Source organism: Mesoplodon densirostris, chromosome 19 (assembly GCF_025265405.1).
Source record: "Mesoplodon densirostris isolate mMesDen1 chromosome 19, mMesDen1 primary haplotype, whole genome shotgun sequence".
Lineage (NCBI taxonomy): Eukaryota > Metazoa > Chordata > Mammalia > Artiodactyla > Ziphiidae > Mesoplodon > Mesoplodon densirostris.
Genome location: NC_082679.1, coordinates 13,303,329 through 13,318,784, shown reverse-complemented (window position 1 = coordinate 13,318,784; position 15,456 = coordinate 13,303,329). Strand labels below are relative to the sequence as shown.

The 15,456-nt window shown below is 54.0% G+C and overlaps 2 protein-coding genes across 2 annotated transcripts; both read left to right on the top strand.

Annotated features, from left to right (window-relative positions):
• The first annotated feature begins 211 nt into the window (after nucleotides 1–211).
• On the top strand, nucleotides 212–9,119 carry DLL3 (delta like canonical Notch ligand 3). Its single transcript, XM_060084416.1, has 9 exons — nucleotides 212–280; nucleotides 408–689; nucleotides 1,544–1,601; nucleotides 2,532–2,774; nucleotides 3,702–3,919; nucleotides 5,001–5,223; nucleotides 6,768–7,347; nucleotides 7,598–7,682; nucleotides 8,025–9,119. Exons 1-9 carry the CDS (start codon nucleotides 212–214, stop codon nucleotides 8,028–8,030), a joined length of 1,764 nt encoding a protein of 587 aa, XP_059940399.1. The 3' UTR covers nucleotides 8,031–9,119.
• Nucleotides 9,120–12,412: 3,293 nt separating this feature from the next.
• SELENOV (selenoprotein V) lies at nucleotides 12,413–15,053 on the top strand. The gene is given in 5 exon segments (XM_060085470.1): nucleotides 12,413–13,059; nucleotides 14,475–14,499; nucleotides 14,630–14,683; nucleotides 14,801–14,875; nucleotides 14,976–15,053. Coding segments are annotated over 5 exon segments (879 nt in total).
• Nucleotides 15,054–15,456: the final 403 nt, after the last annotated feature.

Sequence of the window (15,456 nt, the reverse complement as noted above, 5' to 3'; positions counted from 1 at the left end):
TCATGCCCACAACCGCATGTAAGATGTACACTCACTGCATTGCCTGTGGCCACGACACAGTCTCATGGCTGCTCCAGCACGTTCTCCTTCCCCTGCGACCTCCTCCCCTAGGGTCCCCTGAAGCCGGCGACTGCCCGAAGGGGCGGAGCTGTCCTCTCAGATATAAGTCTCCGGAGCCAGCAGCTGCGGCTCCCAAGACCTCCGGAAGGCCATGGTCTCCCCGCAGATGCCCCAGCTCCTCTCCCCGACGGTGATCCTGGCGCTCTTTTTCCTTCCCCAGGTCGGAGCCCAAGTAGAAAGGGTGGATGGGAGGGTGTGCAACCCGGGAGTCTTGGGGAGGGGGCGCGGGGCGGATGAGATGTCTGGGTCCCCGCAGTCCCCTCACCCTGTACCCCTTTCCGCCCCAGACACGGCCGGCCGGCGTCTTCGAGCTGCAGATCCACTCTTTCGGGCCAGGACCAGGCCCGGGCGCCCCGCGATCCCCCTGCAAGGCCGGGGACACCTGCCGCCTCTTCTTCAGGGTCTGCCTGAAGCCAGGGATCTCCGAGGAGGCCGCCGAGTCTCCGTGCACCCTGGGGGCGGCGCTGAGTGCGCGCGGACCGGTCTATACTGCGCAGCCCGGAGCGCCAGCGCCTGACTTGCCCCTGCCAGACGGCCTCATGCGCGTGCCCTTCCGGGACGCCTGGCCGGTGAGACCCAGCCCCGGGGCACGCCCGTACTGGGGGCCTTACCCAAACCTCGACTGCCATCTGCCCTCCAGCTTCAAAGACCCTGCCCCCTGGGGACCCCAAATTCCCAGTAACTCCATCATCTGGAATCTCACATTCTCAGACCCATAAACCCTACCCATAAACCCAAATTTTCTGATTCCGAATTTCCCTCTAGGGATCCCAGATCACAGCCTTGCATGCCTGGAACCCTGAATTCCCAGAACCCCAAACTCACCTTCTAGAAATCCTCAATTCACAGGACCCTACCCCTGTTCCTTGGGGATCCTTAAACACTGGTATCCTCATCTTTGTCCCCAAATTTCCTTGCACCTAGGGAGACTTTCACACTCTGTCTTGGGGAGCCCCAATATCCTCTCACCTTATCTCTTCTCAGACCTTGCAGTTGGGGCCTGTATCCATGACTTTTTCACCTCCAAAATCCTATTTCCCATCCCACAACCCCAAAAGCATAAAGGTGAAGAGAATTGTTTTTGAATTCTAGACACTTATGCTTTTGGGCAAGTGACTTTCCCTTTTCTAGCCTCAGTATCCTCATCTGTAAAATGGGATCATCATGGTACATTATAGTGGTCCCTTTTGAGAGATTCAACCAGGTATCTTGAGTATAGTGCTTACCACATAGTAAGTACTCAATAAAGAAAGGCAAAACAGTCATTCCTTGCCTGGGCCAGCCTCTGGGAATTGTCCCTTGCCTGTCTGGCCCCTGGAATGGTCGTCACTCTTTACCTCTTAAAATCTGGCCTTCATTGAGTACCTACCTGCCCTGACCACTGTCTTCATTCTTCTCTCTCCACCTTCCTCCACCCAACCAGGGCACCTTCTCTCTCATCATTGAAACCTGGAGAGAGGAGTTAGGAGAACAGATTGGAGGTGAGTATCTTCAATTCTGGGACTTCAGTGTAGAGTGTGGGAGATCCAGGGAGTTGGGGCCCGATGTGAGGTCCAGGAGGGTGACATGGGGCTGTCTGTAGGGTGGGGCATTCATGGGATTGCTGGACCCATGATGTCATCACAGCTCCCGGAGTGTGGTGCTGGGTGTTGACAACCCCAGGGCTCTTGGCATGTCGACACAGAAATGTCCTGATACCAGGCAAAGCGGGGTGGGGGCAGGGAGAGGCGGGAAGAAGCTCTCTTACTATCTTGGAGTCGAAGCAACAGCGTTTCACAGTCCTGCCCTGTCATCATCTGATTTTGAGAACCCAGGGTACAATATGAGTTACTTTCTGGTTCTTGTAGGCAAAGCTCTGTCACCTTGTCCATATAGAGGGCCTCAGGACCCCTTTGGGATGTTGCAGTTTCACCAGAGAGGTTTCAAGGAGGGATATGGGATGATCTTAACCTTAATTCGAGGGAGACTTTGATGCTATATAAGGCCCAGAGGAAGGGTTCTGTCACCATTTTGATATAGGAAAAGCCTGAGGCACAATTTGGGGGTGTTTTTGACCTCACTTCAAAGACCTGTCATTGCCCCTTGGCCATATTAGGGATATTATATGTCTCAGGATGTTAGGGGTCTCATAACTACTTTAATATACAAAAATTCTGGGGCAAAATATAGGGCCACTTCGTCTTCTCTGGGAGAACTGTTATCATCATGATGGTCATAGGGTTCGCGTCATCGAAGATCCCAGGGCGCATTAGGGGAGTTTGCAGCCTTGCTAAGTAACTGCCATTCTCAGGACTCAAAAGGGGTGTTTTGGCTTCGTTAAGATGGGAAAGGAGAGTGCAAGCCTGCGCGCTCCGTCTCCATCCCAAGACCGAGGCGGGCCGCAGCCTAGCACATCTCCCTTCTCACCGCAGGGCCCGCTTGGAGCCTGCTGGCGCGCGTAGCGGGCCGGCGTCGCCTGGCGGCCGGGGGCCCGTGGGCCCGGGACGTGCAGCGCGCAGGCGTCTGGGAGCTGCGCTTCTCCTACCGCGCGCGCTGCGAGCCGCCGGCCGTTGGGGCCGCATGCGCGCGCCTCTGCCGCTCGCGCGGCGCCCCCTCACGGTGTGGCCCGGAACTGCGCCCCTGCCCGCAGATTGAGGACAAATGCGAGGCACCGCGTGAGTCCTGCGTTCAAACCCACCCCATCCCGTCACGGCCCCTCCGGCTCCTTTCACAACCTAGTTACCCTCTTCAGGGCACTGGGGACCTGAGAACCCCTCGCCAGCTTCATTCATGGTCTTCAGCCCGCTCCCATGATCCAGCTACCACTCTCTGGGAAACTAAGGACCCTAGACTTCTCTCCAGCCCTGCCTGGGCACTCCAGCCCCCTTCCCTCTTCCCAGCACACTTGTCTCCCCAAATAAGGGCCGCACACCCATTTCCCATCCTTGTACCCCCAGTTCCTCCCCTAATCCATACCCACACCCCTTTCCAGATGCTCGGACCCCAAAGCTCTTCTAATTCTGGGGCCCTCCCTACCCCCACTCAGGAGCTTTGGAAGCTCCTCCCATTCCCCCCAGGGGTTCCACCATCCTCCCTCCCTGTGGTTGCACTCTAGACCCCACTGCGTTCTAAAGCTTGGGATCCCCCAACCCACCCTAGATATCCCAATGTCTGAGCCCCACTGAAGCCCCTAGGACCCCCAGGCTTATCCAGATCCTCCCAGACCTCCCCTAATCCAAGGCCCTCCCACTTCTCCTGAAAGGCCAAGCGTCCCTCCTCAATCCTCTTCCTTCATTCTCCTCTCTCCAAGCTCAGACCTGGGAGCCCCCACTCCATTCTCCTTCCAAGAGCACAGACTCTGGAACTCACTGGTCTGGGTTCAGATCCTAGCTGTGCCACTTCCTAGCTGGGTAAATCACCCTGCCTCTCAGGGCCTCAGTTTCCCTGTCTGTAAACTGGGTGTTGCAATACCATCTAGCCCATTGGGTTGACAGTCACAAAGATGAAACAAGTGATGCACGGAAAGTGCTCAGAAATTTCTCTGATTTCCTATCCTCCCTTCATCAATATTCCTCTTCCCTCTGCCTCTCCTTCCCCCATAGCAGCATGTCGAGCAGGCTGCAGCCCAGAGCACGGCTTCTGTGAGCAGCCCGATGAATGTCGATGCCTGGAGGGCTGGACTGGGCCCCTCTGCACAATCCCTGTCTCCACCAGCAGCTGCCTCAGCCCCAGGGGCCCATCCTCTGCCACCACTGGATGCCTCGTACCCGGGCCTGGGCCCTGCGATGGGAATCCGTGTGCCAACGGAGGCAGCTGTAGTGTCAGTATCCCCACCCCCGCCGCCCCCCTCCCCCCCGATCCTGGGTAATCCTTTTCCCAGGGAGTCCCCTGTCTGGGACTCCATGAGACAACAGCCTGGTGGGGGAGGGGGGGCTGGGGAAGCTATCAGGGAGGGCTTCCTGGAGGTGTCCAGTCTGCATCTGGGGCCTTGAAGTAGGATGACGTGTTGGGGAGAGCAGCCCCAGTGGGTGGCACCTAAAGGTGTGGATGTGGGAATGATGAGGGATCCTATCGGGCCACAAACTGCCCCGCCTATGGGGTAGAGAACAAGTCAGAGCTCAAGGTAGGGGTGGTGGGGCCGAGTGGGTTGAGGATTAGGGAAGGGCGGGCATCAGAGAAGGCTTCCTGAAGATGGACCCGGGCTGGGGCTTCTGAAGTAAGCCCCATTTGGCAGACAGGAGGTGACTGGAGAAGCTAGACCGGACGAGTGGCCTGGGGGAAGCGAAGGTGTGGTGGTGGGAGTGAGCCTGGGATGAAGCAGAGCCTGGTGTGGGCCACCTGGACACTGCCACCACGGGACAGTGAGAAACACTCAGCGTTCAAGTTAGGGGGAGGGCCTGAGAAGGGGAGACCCAGGGAAGGCCCCATGGAGGAGGTGGGCTTAGAGCTAGGACTTGGAATTAGGCCTGGGCCATGCGGACAGCATCGGGGAGGGCAGACAGGGTGGGCAGCATTTGGCAGCAAAGGTGTAGAGGTGGGAACGGGATCTCTCTGGGCCTCCAGAGCGTCCCCTCTGTGGGGTTGGATGGGCAGACCCAGAAACGTGGAACAGAGAGGTTGTCTTGGCCTCAGGGACTTCCTCGGTGAGGCCGCTACACCCTAGGAGGTGGGACTAGACCAGGAGCAGCCCCCCAATGGTCAAGACTGAGGAAGGGGGGACTTCCCTGGCAGTCCAGTGGTTAAGACTCCGTGCTTTCACTGCAGGAGGCACGGGTTCAATCCCTGATCAGGGAACTAAGATCCCTCATGCTGCACCCGGCGGCCAAAAAAAAAAAAAGACTAAGGAGAGGGATGGGATTTCTAAGGAGATGCTGATCCAAAGTCCTCTTGCCTGTGCCCAGGAGACCCCGGGGTCCTTCGAATGCACCTGTCCCCGTGGGTTCTACGGGTTGCGGTGTGAGGTGAGCGGGGTGACATGTGCGGATGGACCTTGCTTCAACGGCGGCTTGTGTGTGGGAGGTGCAGACCCCGACTCTGCCTACATCTGCCGTTGCCCGCCCGGTTTCCAAGGCTCCAATTGTGAGAAGAGGGTGGACCGGTGCAGCCTGCAGCCATGCCGGAATGGTGAGGTGGGGAGGACAGAGCGGTGGGGGAGGGGAGTGGGGGTCCCTGCATGGTCAGTGGGCAAGAGCAGGGCTTGGCTCACACAGTCCCGGGTGGGGATCCTGACTTTGTCTCCTCTCGGCCTGTGGCTGGGCTCCCCTCTGCCCAGCCTCAGTTTACTCTTCTGTAAAACGGGCGAGGTGACATTCCTATCTCATAACTATTTGTTGAGCATCTACTGTGTGCCAGGCCCTGTTCCCGGGATACAGTAGGGAATGAGATGAAAACCCCCACCCTCGTAGAGCTGATGGAGCAGAGAGACAATAAAGAAGATCAATGAGTAAATATAGGAGGTTTTGTGGTGATAAAAACTAAGAAGAGGGAATCCCCTGGTGGTTAGGGCTCTGAGCTTCCACTGCAGGGGGCATGGGTTCAATCCCTGGTCGGGGAGCTAAGATCCCAAAAGCCATGAGGTGCCGCGAAAAATAAAATAAGACAAAACAAAAAAATGAAAAAAAAAAGAAAGCCAGAAGGGGGATGAGAAGTAGTGTGTATGGGGTGGCAGGTTGACATTTTAGCTAGAGTGGGTAAGGAAGACCATGCTGCAGGTAGGGAGGCAGCCATGTGGGGATCTGAGGGAAGAGTATGTTCCAGGCAGAGGGATGAACAAGTGCAAAGACCCTGAGGTAGGAATATGCCTGGTGTGTTCAGCATCGCAGGGAAGCCAGTGTGGTTGGGGCAGAGGGAGTGAGGGTAGGCTGGTGAGAGATGAGGTCAGGGAGGTGACTGGGACAGATCCTGTAGGGCTTCATGGGTTATGGGGAGGATTCGGATGTTACCCTGAGATGGAGCCAGAGGAGGGTTCTGAATAGTGGGGAGACCTGATTTGACATAGGTATTAAAATAGTAAATGAGACCATGAATATGAAGGGCTCAGCGCCCTCTTCTTTTAATACTAATTCTCTCGAAAACGCTCACTGAGTGTTCACTCTGGGCTGAGTGGTAGTGGGAACACAGCAGCGGTACATAGGGGTAGCAGTCCAGAGGGGAAGACAGAGTCGTCCTTAGGGCCCACAGTGGCCAGGGTGTGATGGCGGAGCGCAGGGTTGGGATGGAGGAAGAATCGGACGGCTATCTGGAGGAGGGGACACCTGAGCACAGACCTGGAGGATGAGCTCGAGAAGAGAACAGGTGAAGAGAATGAGAGAAAACGAGGAAGGGAAAAGGGAGAAGAAGGCACGGCCAAAGGCCAGGTGGTTCAAACCCGTCGTTCCAGAACTGTTGAAACTATTTCAGTACGGTTAAAGCCGAGAGAAAAAGAGACAGAGACCCAGAGAACCAAAGAGATGTGAGGCCGAGTTAATCCAAGACTTCACCAGGGGGAAAAGAGGCGGGCCGGTTTTCCAGGCAAACTCCCAGAGGCTGGCCCTAGAGTTAGACGGGCCCAGAGAAAAGATGAGGGCGGGGATCACCGAGCTGAGAAGAAATCGCGGGCGGGCTTGGGGCGGCGGGCTTGGGGGACTCCCCCCAGTCGGGCCGCGCCCCTGACACCCCCTTCCCCACAGGCGGGCTCTGCCTGGATCTGGGCCACGCCCTGCGCTGCCGCTGCCGCGCGGGCTTCGCGGGGCCACGCTGCGAGCACGACCTGGATGACTGCGCCAGCCGCGCCTGCGCCAATGGCGGCACCTGCCTGGAGGGCGGCGGCGCGCGCCGCTGCTCCTGCGCGCTGGGCTTCGGCGGCCGCGACTGCCGCGAGCGCGCCGACCCCTGCGCCGCGCGCCCCTGCGCCCATGGCGGGCGCTGCTACGCGCACTTCTCCGGGCTCGTCTGCGCCTGCGCGCCCGGCTACATGGGCGCGCGGTGCGAGTTCCCGGTTCACCCCGACGGCGCAGGAGCGATGCCCGTGGCCCCGCCGGGTCTGAGGCCCGGGGACCCGCAGCGTTTCCTTTTGCCACCGGCTTTGGGACTGCTGGTGGCCGCGGGCTTGGCCGGCTCTGCGCTCTTGCTGGTCCACGTGCGACGCCGTGGCCCTGGCCGGGATACTGGGTCTCGCTTGCTGGCGGGGACCCCGGAGCCATCGGTCCACGCGCTCCCTGATGCACTCAACAACATGAGGACGCGGGAAGGTGCCGGGGATGGCCCGAGGTGAGTGGCTTGGCCGCAGACGTAAGCCTTGTCCCTCTCGTCTGCTTGCATCAATCTCCGTAATGCAATTGGCCTGATTCCTTGATGGGCCTTCCTTGATTGGTCCCTTTCTCTTATCCCAGCTCCAACCTTTTTCTGGTTGGGTCGTTTCACAATTCCTCTGGTTGGCTTTGGGTTCCCTTCCTTGGTGGGTGGGAAAACAAGATATGAGAATTTAAAGTGTCTGGATCTTACTCTTTTCCTCCCGCAGCCCGTCCTCAGACTGGAATCGCCCTGAAGATGGAGACGCTCGTTCGGTTTACGTCATATCTGCTCCTTGTATCTACGCTCGGGAGGTAGTTACCCACCTTTCCCCACCCTGCGCACGTTGGGCATGCTGGGCAGAGGCAGCTCCTGCTTTTCCTGTAGATCTCCTTTATCTGTAAAATGAAGAGGGTAGTGTCTCTGGAAGGTCCTCTGCCCATTTTTCAGTTTTGACTTAATTTCGTTCTATCTTGCATGCCTTTTGCTATCGTTTTGAGCTACTTGGCATCTTCTCTTTGGATGATCTTTGGGCCTCAAGAGGTCACAGTGGGGAGCCTCAGCCAGAGCTTCTCCACTGATTTCCACTCACTGGGGAGAGGGAGGGAGAGGGAGGGGCAGACCTTTCTAATGCTTCCTACTTACTCTGTTTCTAGGCCTGAGCTGCCCCTTCTCCATCAGCACCTGGGGACAGAACCTGGATATTTTTGTATTCTCTGCTTCAGACACTTAGGAGTTCAAGCTGGAAGGGGTGATGGGGAGGATTTTACCATTGGAAGTTGTACATAATGGTTATTTATATCCTATCTCTTTTTCTCTCCCCATGTCTCCAGAGACATCTATAAAGGCTCTTAGTTTGATCAGCTTTGACTCATCAAGTTGAGTGCTTTGTATGTGGTTTTGGGGCTGAGGGGAGAGATTTTGTCTCCTGGGAAGAATAATAGACAGGACTCTACTGCAGGGGTCAGAAACAACTCAAAGTAGTTTAAATAAACAAGAGAATTTATTAGTTTATAAAAGTGAAAATCCTGTGGCAGGTGTAGCTTTAGCAGGGCTGGATGCAGGGGCTCTGTGTTTTCCTCCAGTTGTCTCTAGGATGACTTCATATGTAGACAGGCTTTCATTGGCCCTGGCTTATCACATGACCTTGCTCAAACTAGGGGCCAGGCAGTATGGCTTATTTTGATTGGCCAGGCTTGGCCATCTGTCTAGTGCGTGCATGGCAGGGATTAAGGTCAGCCTGTTCAAACCACATGGAATATGTGGGCAAAGGAGTGTCCCTTTCTGTATCAAAAATCAGCATTTGTTACTAGATATAAGTACTGTACCTGGCAGGCAAACGGACAGAACCAGTCAGAGCAGAAAGAAACTATTTTACAGAGGAATGGGAGGCTCAGAGAGTGAAGTAACTGCTGCAGCTCCTTCCTGATGAGATGGAACAAATCTAGGTAAGATCTAGCAGAGAGGGGGAACCTTCCTAAATTTGGGGACTATCGTAAGACAGTTCATCGCACATCTAATACTACTTCTACCACTGAAAATATAAAAAGCCTGCATCAGCCAATTTCTGCCAATCCTCCTTCCCCATTCTAGTGGGGAGTAGGCTGGGACAGTGCCCAAGCACTTTTGGAAATGAGCAAAATCATAGGAACTGAAGATGAGAGAACAGAGAAAAGTAACAAATGGAATATAGCAACAAATGAACAAAGGAGTCCTTTTATTAGAACATCAGCCAAGGTATCCACATGTTCTTTTAATTCATTCAACGATACCATATATTGAATAAATACTTATACATACGAATTCTCCTTTCAAGTTTCACTATATTGAATTTCTGTGTCATGAGAATTAACTGTACCATTAAGGAATATGGACATTGAAACAAAGGCCTACTATCAAATGATATTTAAATTGAGATTAAAGGCAGACATCAACACCAGTCCATTGTTCCTTCAAAGACAACGCGATATTCAGAGGCCGAGTCTTTGCTGCCTTGAACAAATTATACCACCTGCCGAGAGAGCAGAACTCAATTTAAAAGCAAAGATGGGAAACTGTGTTACACTCATCATGTATTTTTTTTTAAATTTATTTATTTTATGTATTTATTTTTAGCTGCATTGGGTGTTTGCTGCATGTGGGCTTTCTCTAGTTGGCGGTGAGCGTGGGCTACTCTTCATTGTGGTGCACGGGCTTCTCATTGCGGTGGCTTCTCTTCGTTGCAGAGCACGGGCTCTAGATGTGCGGGCTTCAGTAGTTGCGGCATGTGGGTTCAGTAGTTGTGGCTCGTGGGCTCTAGAGCACAGACTCAGTAGCAGTGGCACACAGGCTTAGTCGCTCTGTGGCATGTGGGATCTTCCCAGACCAGGGATCAAACTCGTGTTCCCTGCATTGGCAGGTGGGTTCTTAACCACTGCACCACCAGGGAAGTCCCTTCATCATGTTTGGTTTTTTGTTTTTTTTTTTTTTTTTTTCTGGTACGCGGGCCTCTCACTGTTGTGCCCTCTCCCGTTGCGGAGCACAGGCTCCGGACGCTCAGGCTCAGCGGCCATGCCTCACAGGCCTAGCCGCTCCATGGCATGTGGGATCTTCCCGGACTGGGGCACGAACCCGCGTCCCCTGCATCGGCAGGCGGACTCTCAACCACTGCGCCACCAGGGAAGCCCTTCATCATGTATTTTTGATCAGTGACTGCATGCAAGCTGAAGGCAGGCAGCTGAATCCCATGGATTCCCCCCTTTGATGCACTTCTGGTGTCAAGGATGCCTCACCTATCTCAGAGTCTTGGCACATCACTGTACATGTCAGTGAGTCATCACAGGAACAGTATTGGCTGGATTATCAAAGAGTGATGACCAGAGTCCTCTGATTCACCACCATAAGGGAGGAGTCCCACACCCAAGCCTGGAGGCCCTTTAAAGTGCAGGCTCTGTTCTATCGCTTTGCCTCACAGGCTGCTGCAAGCTCAGCCTAAGGTCATAGCCTCTGGGGCAAGGAAGACTATCTCAGATGATCAGAGCTTGCAGGGAAGAGAAAGTTATTCTGGTCCAAATCCTTCACTTGAAAGGAAGCAGGGCCCCAGAGGAGTAAGGTGGAAGGCATTGCACACCAAGGAGAAACTTGTCATTTTTTTTCTCTTTTGGCAGAGCTTTAAATCTTTAAATCAGGCATACACTTATTGCATTTAGCACAATGGCAGTAGCAAATAAAGTAACCTAAATGATCACTCCAAAAAGCACAAACAAAGACAAAAAACCAAGAAGCCTACAAATGCACAGAAATCAGACTGCTTTGGTTCAGATCTTGGTTCTGCCATGTATTCAGACAAGTCACTTTACCTCTCAGTGCCTTAATTTCCTTATCTGTAAAATGAAACTAGTAATAGAATCTGCTTCAGAAGTTCGTGAGTGTTAAATGAGTTAATAAGTACAAAGCATTTTATAACAGAGGCTGCCATGCAATAGATGCTCAGTAAATATTACTTCTCAATATTATGCTATAAGAGGAAAGCCCATTTCAAGTTCATTTCACAGAGGGGCAAACTGAAGCCCAGAGAGGTGTAGACGCTTGCCTAGCATCACACAGAAAATTCAGTGTCTTTCTTGATCTTCCTGGTTTTTGGGACCCAGGCCCAAGGTTTAGCACAGGAGGGTCTCTCAGGGGTTGGGAAGCACAGTGGACTTCTGTTTGAAACCCTTCCATGAATCTGAGTAAGGTCTGTACCTGACCTAATAGTATTGGACTGGACTTCCCTGGTGGTCCAGCAGTTAAGAATCCACTTGCCAGTGCAGGGGACGTGGGTTTGATCCCTGGTCCGAGGGTTTGATCCCTGGTCCGAGAAGATCCCACATGCCTCAGGGCAACTAAGCCTGTGCGCCACAACTACTGAGCCCACACGCCGCAACTACTGAGCCCGCGTGCTGTAACTGCTGAAGCCTGCACCTAGAGCCTGTGCTCTGCAACAAGAGAAGCGACTGCAATGAGAAGCTCGCGTACCAAAATGATGAGTAGCCCCCGCTTGCCGCAGCTAGAGAAAGCCTATGCAGCAACAAAGACCGAGTGCAGCCAAAAAAAAAAAAAAAAACACAATAGTATTGGACCAATTGGTTTTGACAGTGTACTGTGGTTACATAAGATGTTATTGGGAAAAACTGGGTGAAAGTTACACAGGAATTCTCTGTACTATTTTACCAACTTCTCACGAGTGTTAAAACTATATCAAAATAAAAAGACATTTACTGAGTGCCTACTGTGTGCCAGGCCTTGTTCTAGGAGCTGAGGATTCAGCAGTGAACGAGACAAGTTCCCACCCTGGAGGAACTCAGTGTGATAGAGCCCTTGACACAAGGTTCTGTGTCAGGACCCTAGAGTCTGATGGCTGCCGTTTGAATCCTGGCTCTGCCACTTACCAGCTGTGGGTATGTGTGTAGCACTTAGCGCTACGTGAATGTAAAATCTGTTATTGTTGTTATTATTTTTCTCCAGGTCTCTCAGTTGTCACCTCTTCTAGGAAGCCCTCTCTGATTGCCCCCAGACTGGTTCTAACACCTGTTTTGGGATCCCACAAGTCCCTGTGTTTCCTCACCATATCTCTAACCCCCCTGCCTGTGCCTCCTCCACCCTCACCCTGACCTCACTGGGCTGTCACTGTTTGGTAAGGGGTATGTCTCCTCTACTGGACAGGGAGCCTGATAACTGGACTTTGGCTTTCCTGACTGCTCTGGCCCCAGAATCACCCAGTACAGGACTGTGCACATAGCAGGCACTCAATGAACATATAGTGAACGCCTGAATGTTAAGGACACTGGCAATCTGGAGGTAGGGATTTGAGGGATGGGAATTATCAGGGGAGATCCAGAGGCCTCCGCCCCATCTGCGGCTCAGGGCAATAGAACCTGAGCGCTGAATGGAACCCCGTGTAATAGCACCCCATTGTGTTTGCCTCCCGTTTTAGAACCTGGTGTAGATGAGGCTCTCCCCACCCAAGGCAGGAGGGTCGGGCAGGATCCCAACCCGGGCTACCTGGAGTGTACCCCTATCCCCCATGAACAACCAGGCGCGGGCCCCAGCTCCTTCCCCGGTCTGGCCCTCGGCCTCGGTCCGGGCCTTGACTCTGGCCTGGGGTACGACCCCGGTCAGGACTTCGATCCAGGTTTGGACTCCGACTCTGGTCCCGGCCTTGGGCCCGATCCAGACCCTGATTCTGGTCCGGACCCTGACACCGGTCCAGTCCCCGACTCCGGTCCAGATCCTGACTCCGGCCCGGATCCCAACCCCGACCCCATCTCAGGTCCTGCTTCCTGCCTCGGAATCATTTCCGAACTCGGCCCTATCTTTGGATCTGCCCTAGGAACCTGAACCCGAGCTCACTTTGTCATCTGATAGGGATCCTGAGCCAGCCTTGAGGGTGAAGCACGTCCCATCTGTCACCGATGGATTTGGTCCCATCCAAGAGCCCTTTCCTGCCCTTACTCCACTGGCCACCGATTTACTGGGGCCCCCCCTTGGGTCCACTCTGAGGGCAGACCTATCGGCCACCAAGTTGACAGATTCCTCTTCTGGACATATCCTGGGGACGCCCATCCTGGGGGCCATCCCGGCATTAGCTGTCGCCTTACCGATTTCTACCCATGCGTTCGCCTCCACCAGCAAGAACATCCACGTGGACGGAAGGATCATGATTCGAGGGGTGTAAGGGGCTGTCCCCGCCCACACCTGCCTCCTCCTCGTGGGGAAAGGGCTGCAGGGGGCAGGCTCTACCTGCCATTCTCTTTGGGACTAGAGAGCTCTGAATTCATTCATTCACTGTCCTGCCGGTCATGGGTCAGGACTTCTGGGGATAGAGGGCTGAGCAGAGCCATGCTTTCCTGGGGGTGGGAGGGGTGGGTGGGAGTGGGGAGCAGAGAGCCCTGAGGGAGGACAAGGGGTGGGAGAACTTCAGAAACTGAGTGTTCGGAGAGAGCCTTTCTCAGGAGGTGGGTCTTAGGCGGCTACATCTCAGTGATGAGGCTACTAAGTGGGGTGGGGAGGGGAGGGTAGGAATAGGGGGATCAGGGTAGCAAGGGGGAAGGGGAGCAGCCAGTGCAAAGGCCAGAGGAGGCTGGCTTCAGTCCGTCTTTGTGGTCTCAGAGCTGAATCTTTGTGTCCATGACAAGAGTAAACAGCAGTGACCTTCCTTGACCTCCCTGAGACCCAGGGCTGAATGTGGCCCAGGGAGGGGCTTTGTCTTCCCCTCCAGTCCCCTGCTGTGTCTCTTTTGCTCTGGTCCTTCTCTGTAGCTCTCCAGCTCCCTCTCCAACTCACTGCCTCTTTTCCTTTCCCCTTGTGGTGTACCTCTCTTTCTCCTTCTATCTCTCTTTTCCCATCTCCCCCCTCTCTCTTTCTCTGCCCATCTCCTCTTTTCTATCTCTTTCCCTGACTGCATGGACTCATTCATTATTTTATTCGTTCAACAACCATTTATTCAGCACCAACCATGTGCTGACCCTGCTCTCAGCATCATAGACACAGCAGTGAATAAGACAGAGATGCCTGTGGCACTGACATTCTGGTTGGTGTGGAGGGGCAGGGATGGACAATAAATACGACACATGGCAAATTATCTAGTATCTTAGAAAGTGATCAGTGCTATGGACAAAAGGCATCTTGTGGGGTGGGGGTGTCACAATTTTAGCTGGGGTAGTCAGGAAGACCTCACTGAGGAGGTGATATATGAGCAAAGACCTGAAAGAGGGGAGAGAAGGAGCCATTCAGATACCAGGGAAAGAGCATTCTGCAGAGGGAAGAGCCAGTGCAAAGGCCCTGAGGCAAGGCATGCTTGGAGTGTTGGAAGAAGAGCTGGGAGTGTTGGAAGTGGCTGGAGCCAGGGGGTCAGTGGCAGGAGATAGAGCAGAGAGGTGATGGGGGCAGATCCTATGGGGGCTTGTGGGCCATGGGGGGGGCTGTGGTTTTTTGCCCTGAGTGAGATGGCACTATGGGAGGCTTCTGAGCAGGGGAGGGATGGGATCTCACTTAGCTGTTCAGCGTCCCTCTGGACTTGAGGAGATATTGATGCGGTGTCTTCCTTCCATCTCTCTGCCTCCCTCCTCTCTGCCCTTGGCCTCCAGTGGCCTCTGAAGCTATGGACTTCGGGTGAGTAGTTTTGACTTTAGAGGTGGGGGGAGTGGGGTCATGAAGTCTGGAAGAAGTTCCTGTTTTCCCTCCTTTTAAGACCTGTGATCCTGTGATCCTGTGACTACACGATCCCATCTCTTCCCCACAGTATATCCTACTGAAAAAGAGTCTGGAGCAGCAATTTCCAAACTGTCTACTCTTTGTGAGTGTGCTGGTGGCCTGGGAGAGTTGGGGGTGGTGGTGGTCAGGGCTCCAAGACCCCCAGGGAACTTGGAGGGAAGTTCTTAACCTCCCCCAACCTCCACCATTTCCTCCCCAGGAGGAGGACATATCTGCCCAGGCTACAGGGGAATTTGAAGTGTTCGTGGACGGGAAACTGGTCCATTCAAAGAAGGTGATTCTGAGCAAGGGTCCTGGACAGGGAGGGAGGGTGGAGCTGGGGTCCCAGGGGATGGGAGACATACGTGTCTGTGCTCTTTCCCTTCTGTGCCCAGAAAGGTGATGGCTTCGTGGATGAGACCAAGCTGCAGAAAATTGCGAGCCTTATCAATGAGGAGATCAAGAAAAGGTAGCAGGCAACTGGTGAGCTGGAGGTGAGGTGAGGGAGGTGACGTGGGAGGGGTGGAGGCTGGGCTGTGGATAAGTGGGTGGGTGGGCAGGAGGCAGGGCCCTGTCTTGGAGCCAAAGACACCCTAGCCCCAGTCCTAGCTCCGCCAGTCCTCACTGTTATAATCAGGATAAGTCATCTACATCCTTTTCTGAGCCTCAATTTTCTCATCTGTAAAGTGGGGTTGTTGAGATGATTCCATAAGAGGCCTCTTATAAGGTAATAAACAGTACACAGCTCAGAGCAGGGCTCAGTGTATGACAACTATACATTCTTTTCAAAAGAGCTTTAGGGTTTTTTTTTTTTTTTTTAGCTTTTAATTATAAAGCTGTGCTGTCCAATAGCAGCATGTGACTTTTCAACGTATA

Excerpts from the sequence above, each read along its gene's own strand:
- DLL3 (XM_060084416.1), top strand. The coding sequence starts at position 212 with ATGGTCTCCCCGCAGATGCCCCAGCTCCTCTCCCCGACGGTGATCCTG. Across the intron at positions 3,920-5,000 it reads CCAACGGAGGCAGCTGTAGT|GAGACCCCGGGGTCCTTCGA; the intron begins GTCAGTATCCCC and ends GCCTGTGCCCAG. Across the intron at positions 5,224-6,767 it reads CCTGCAGCCATGCCGGAATG|GCGGGCTCTGCCTGGATCTG; the intron begins GTGAGGTGGGGA and ends CCTTCCCCACAG.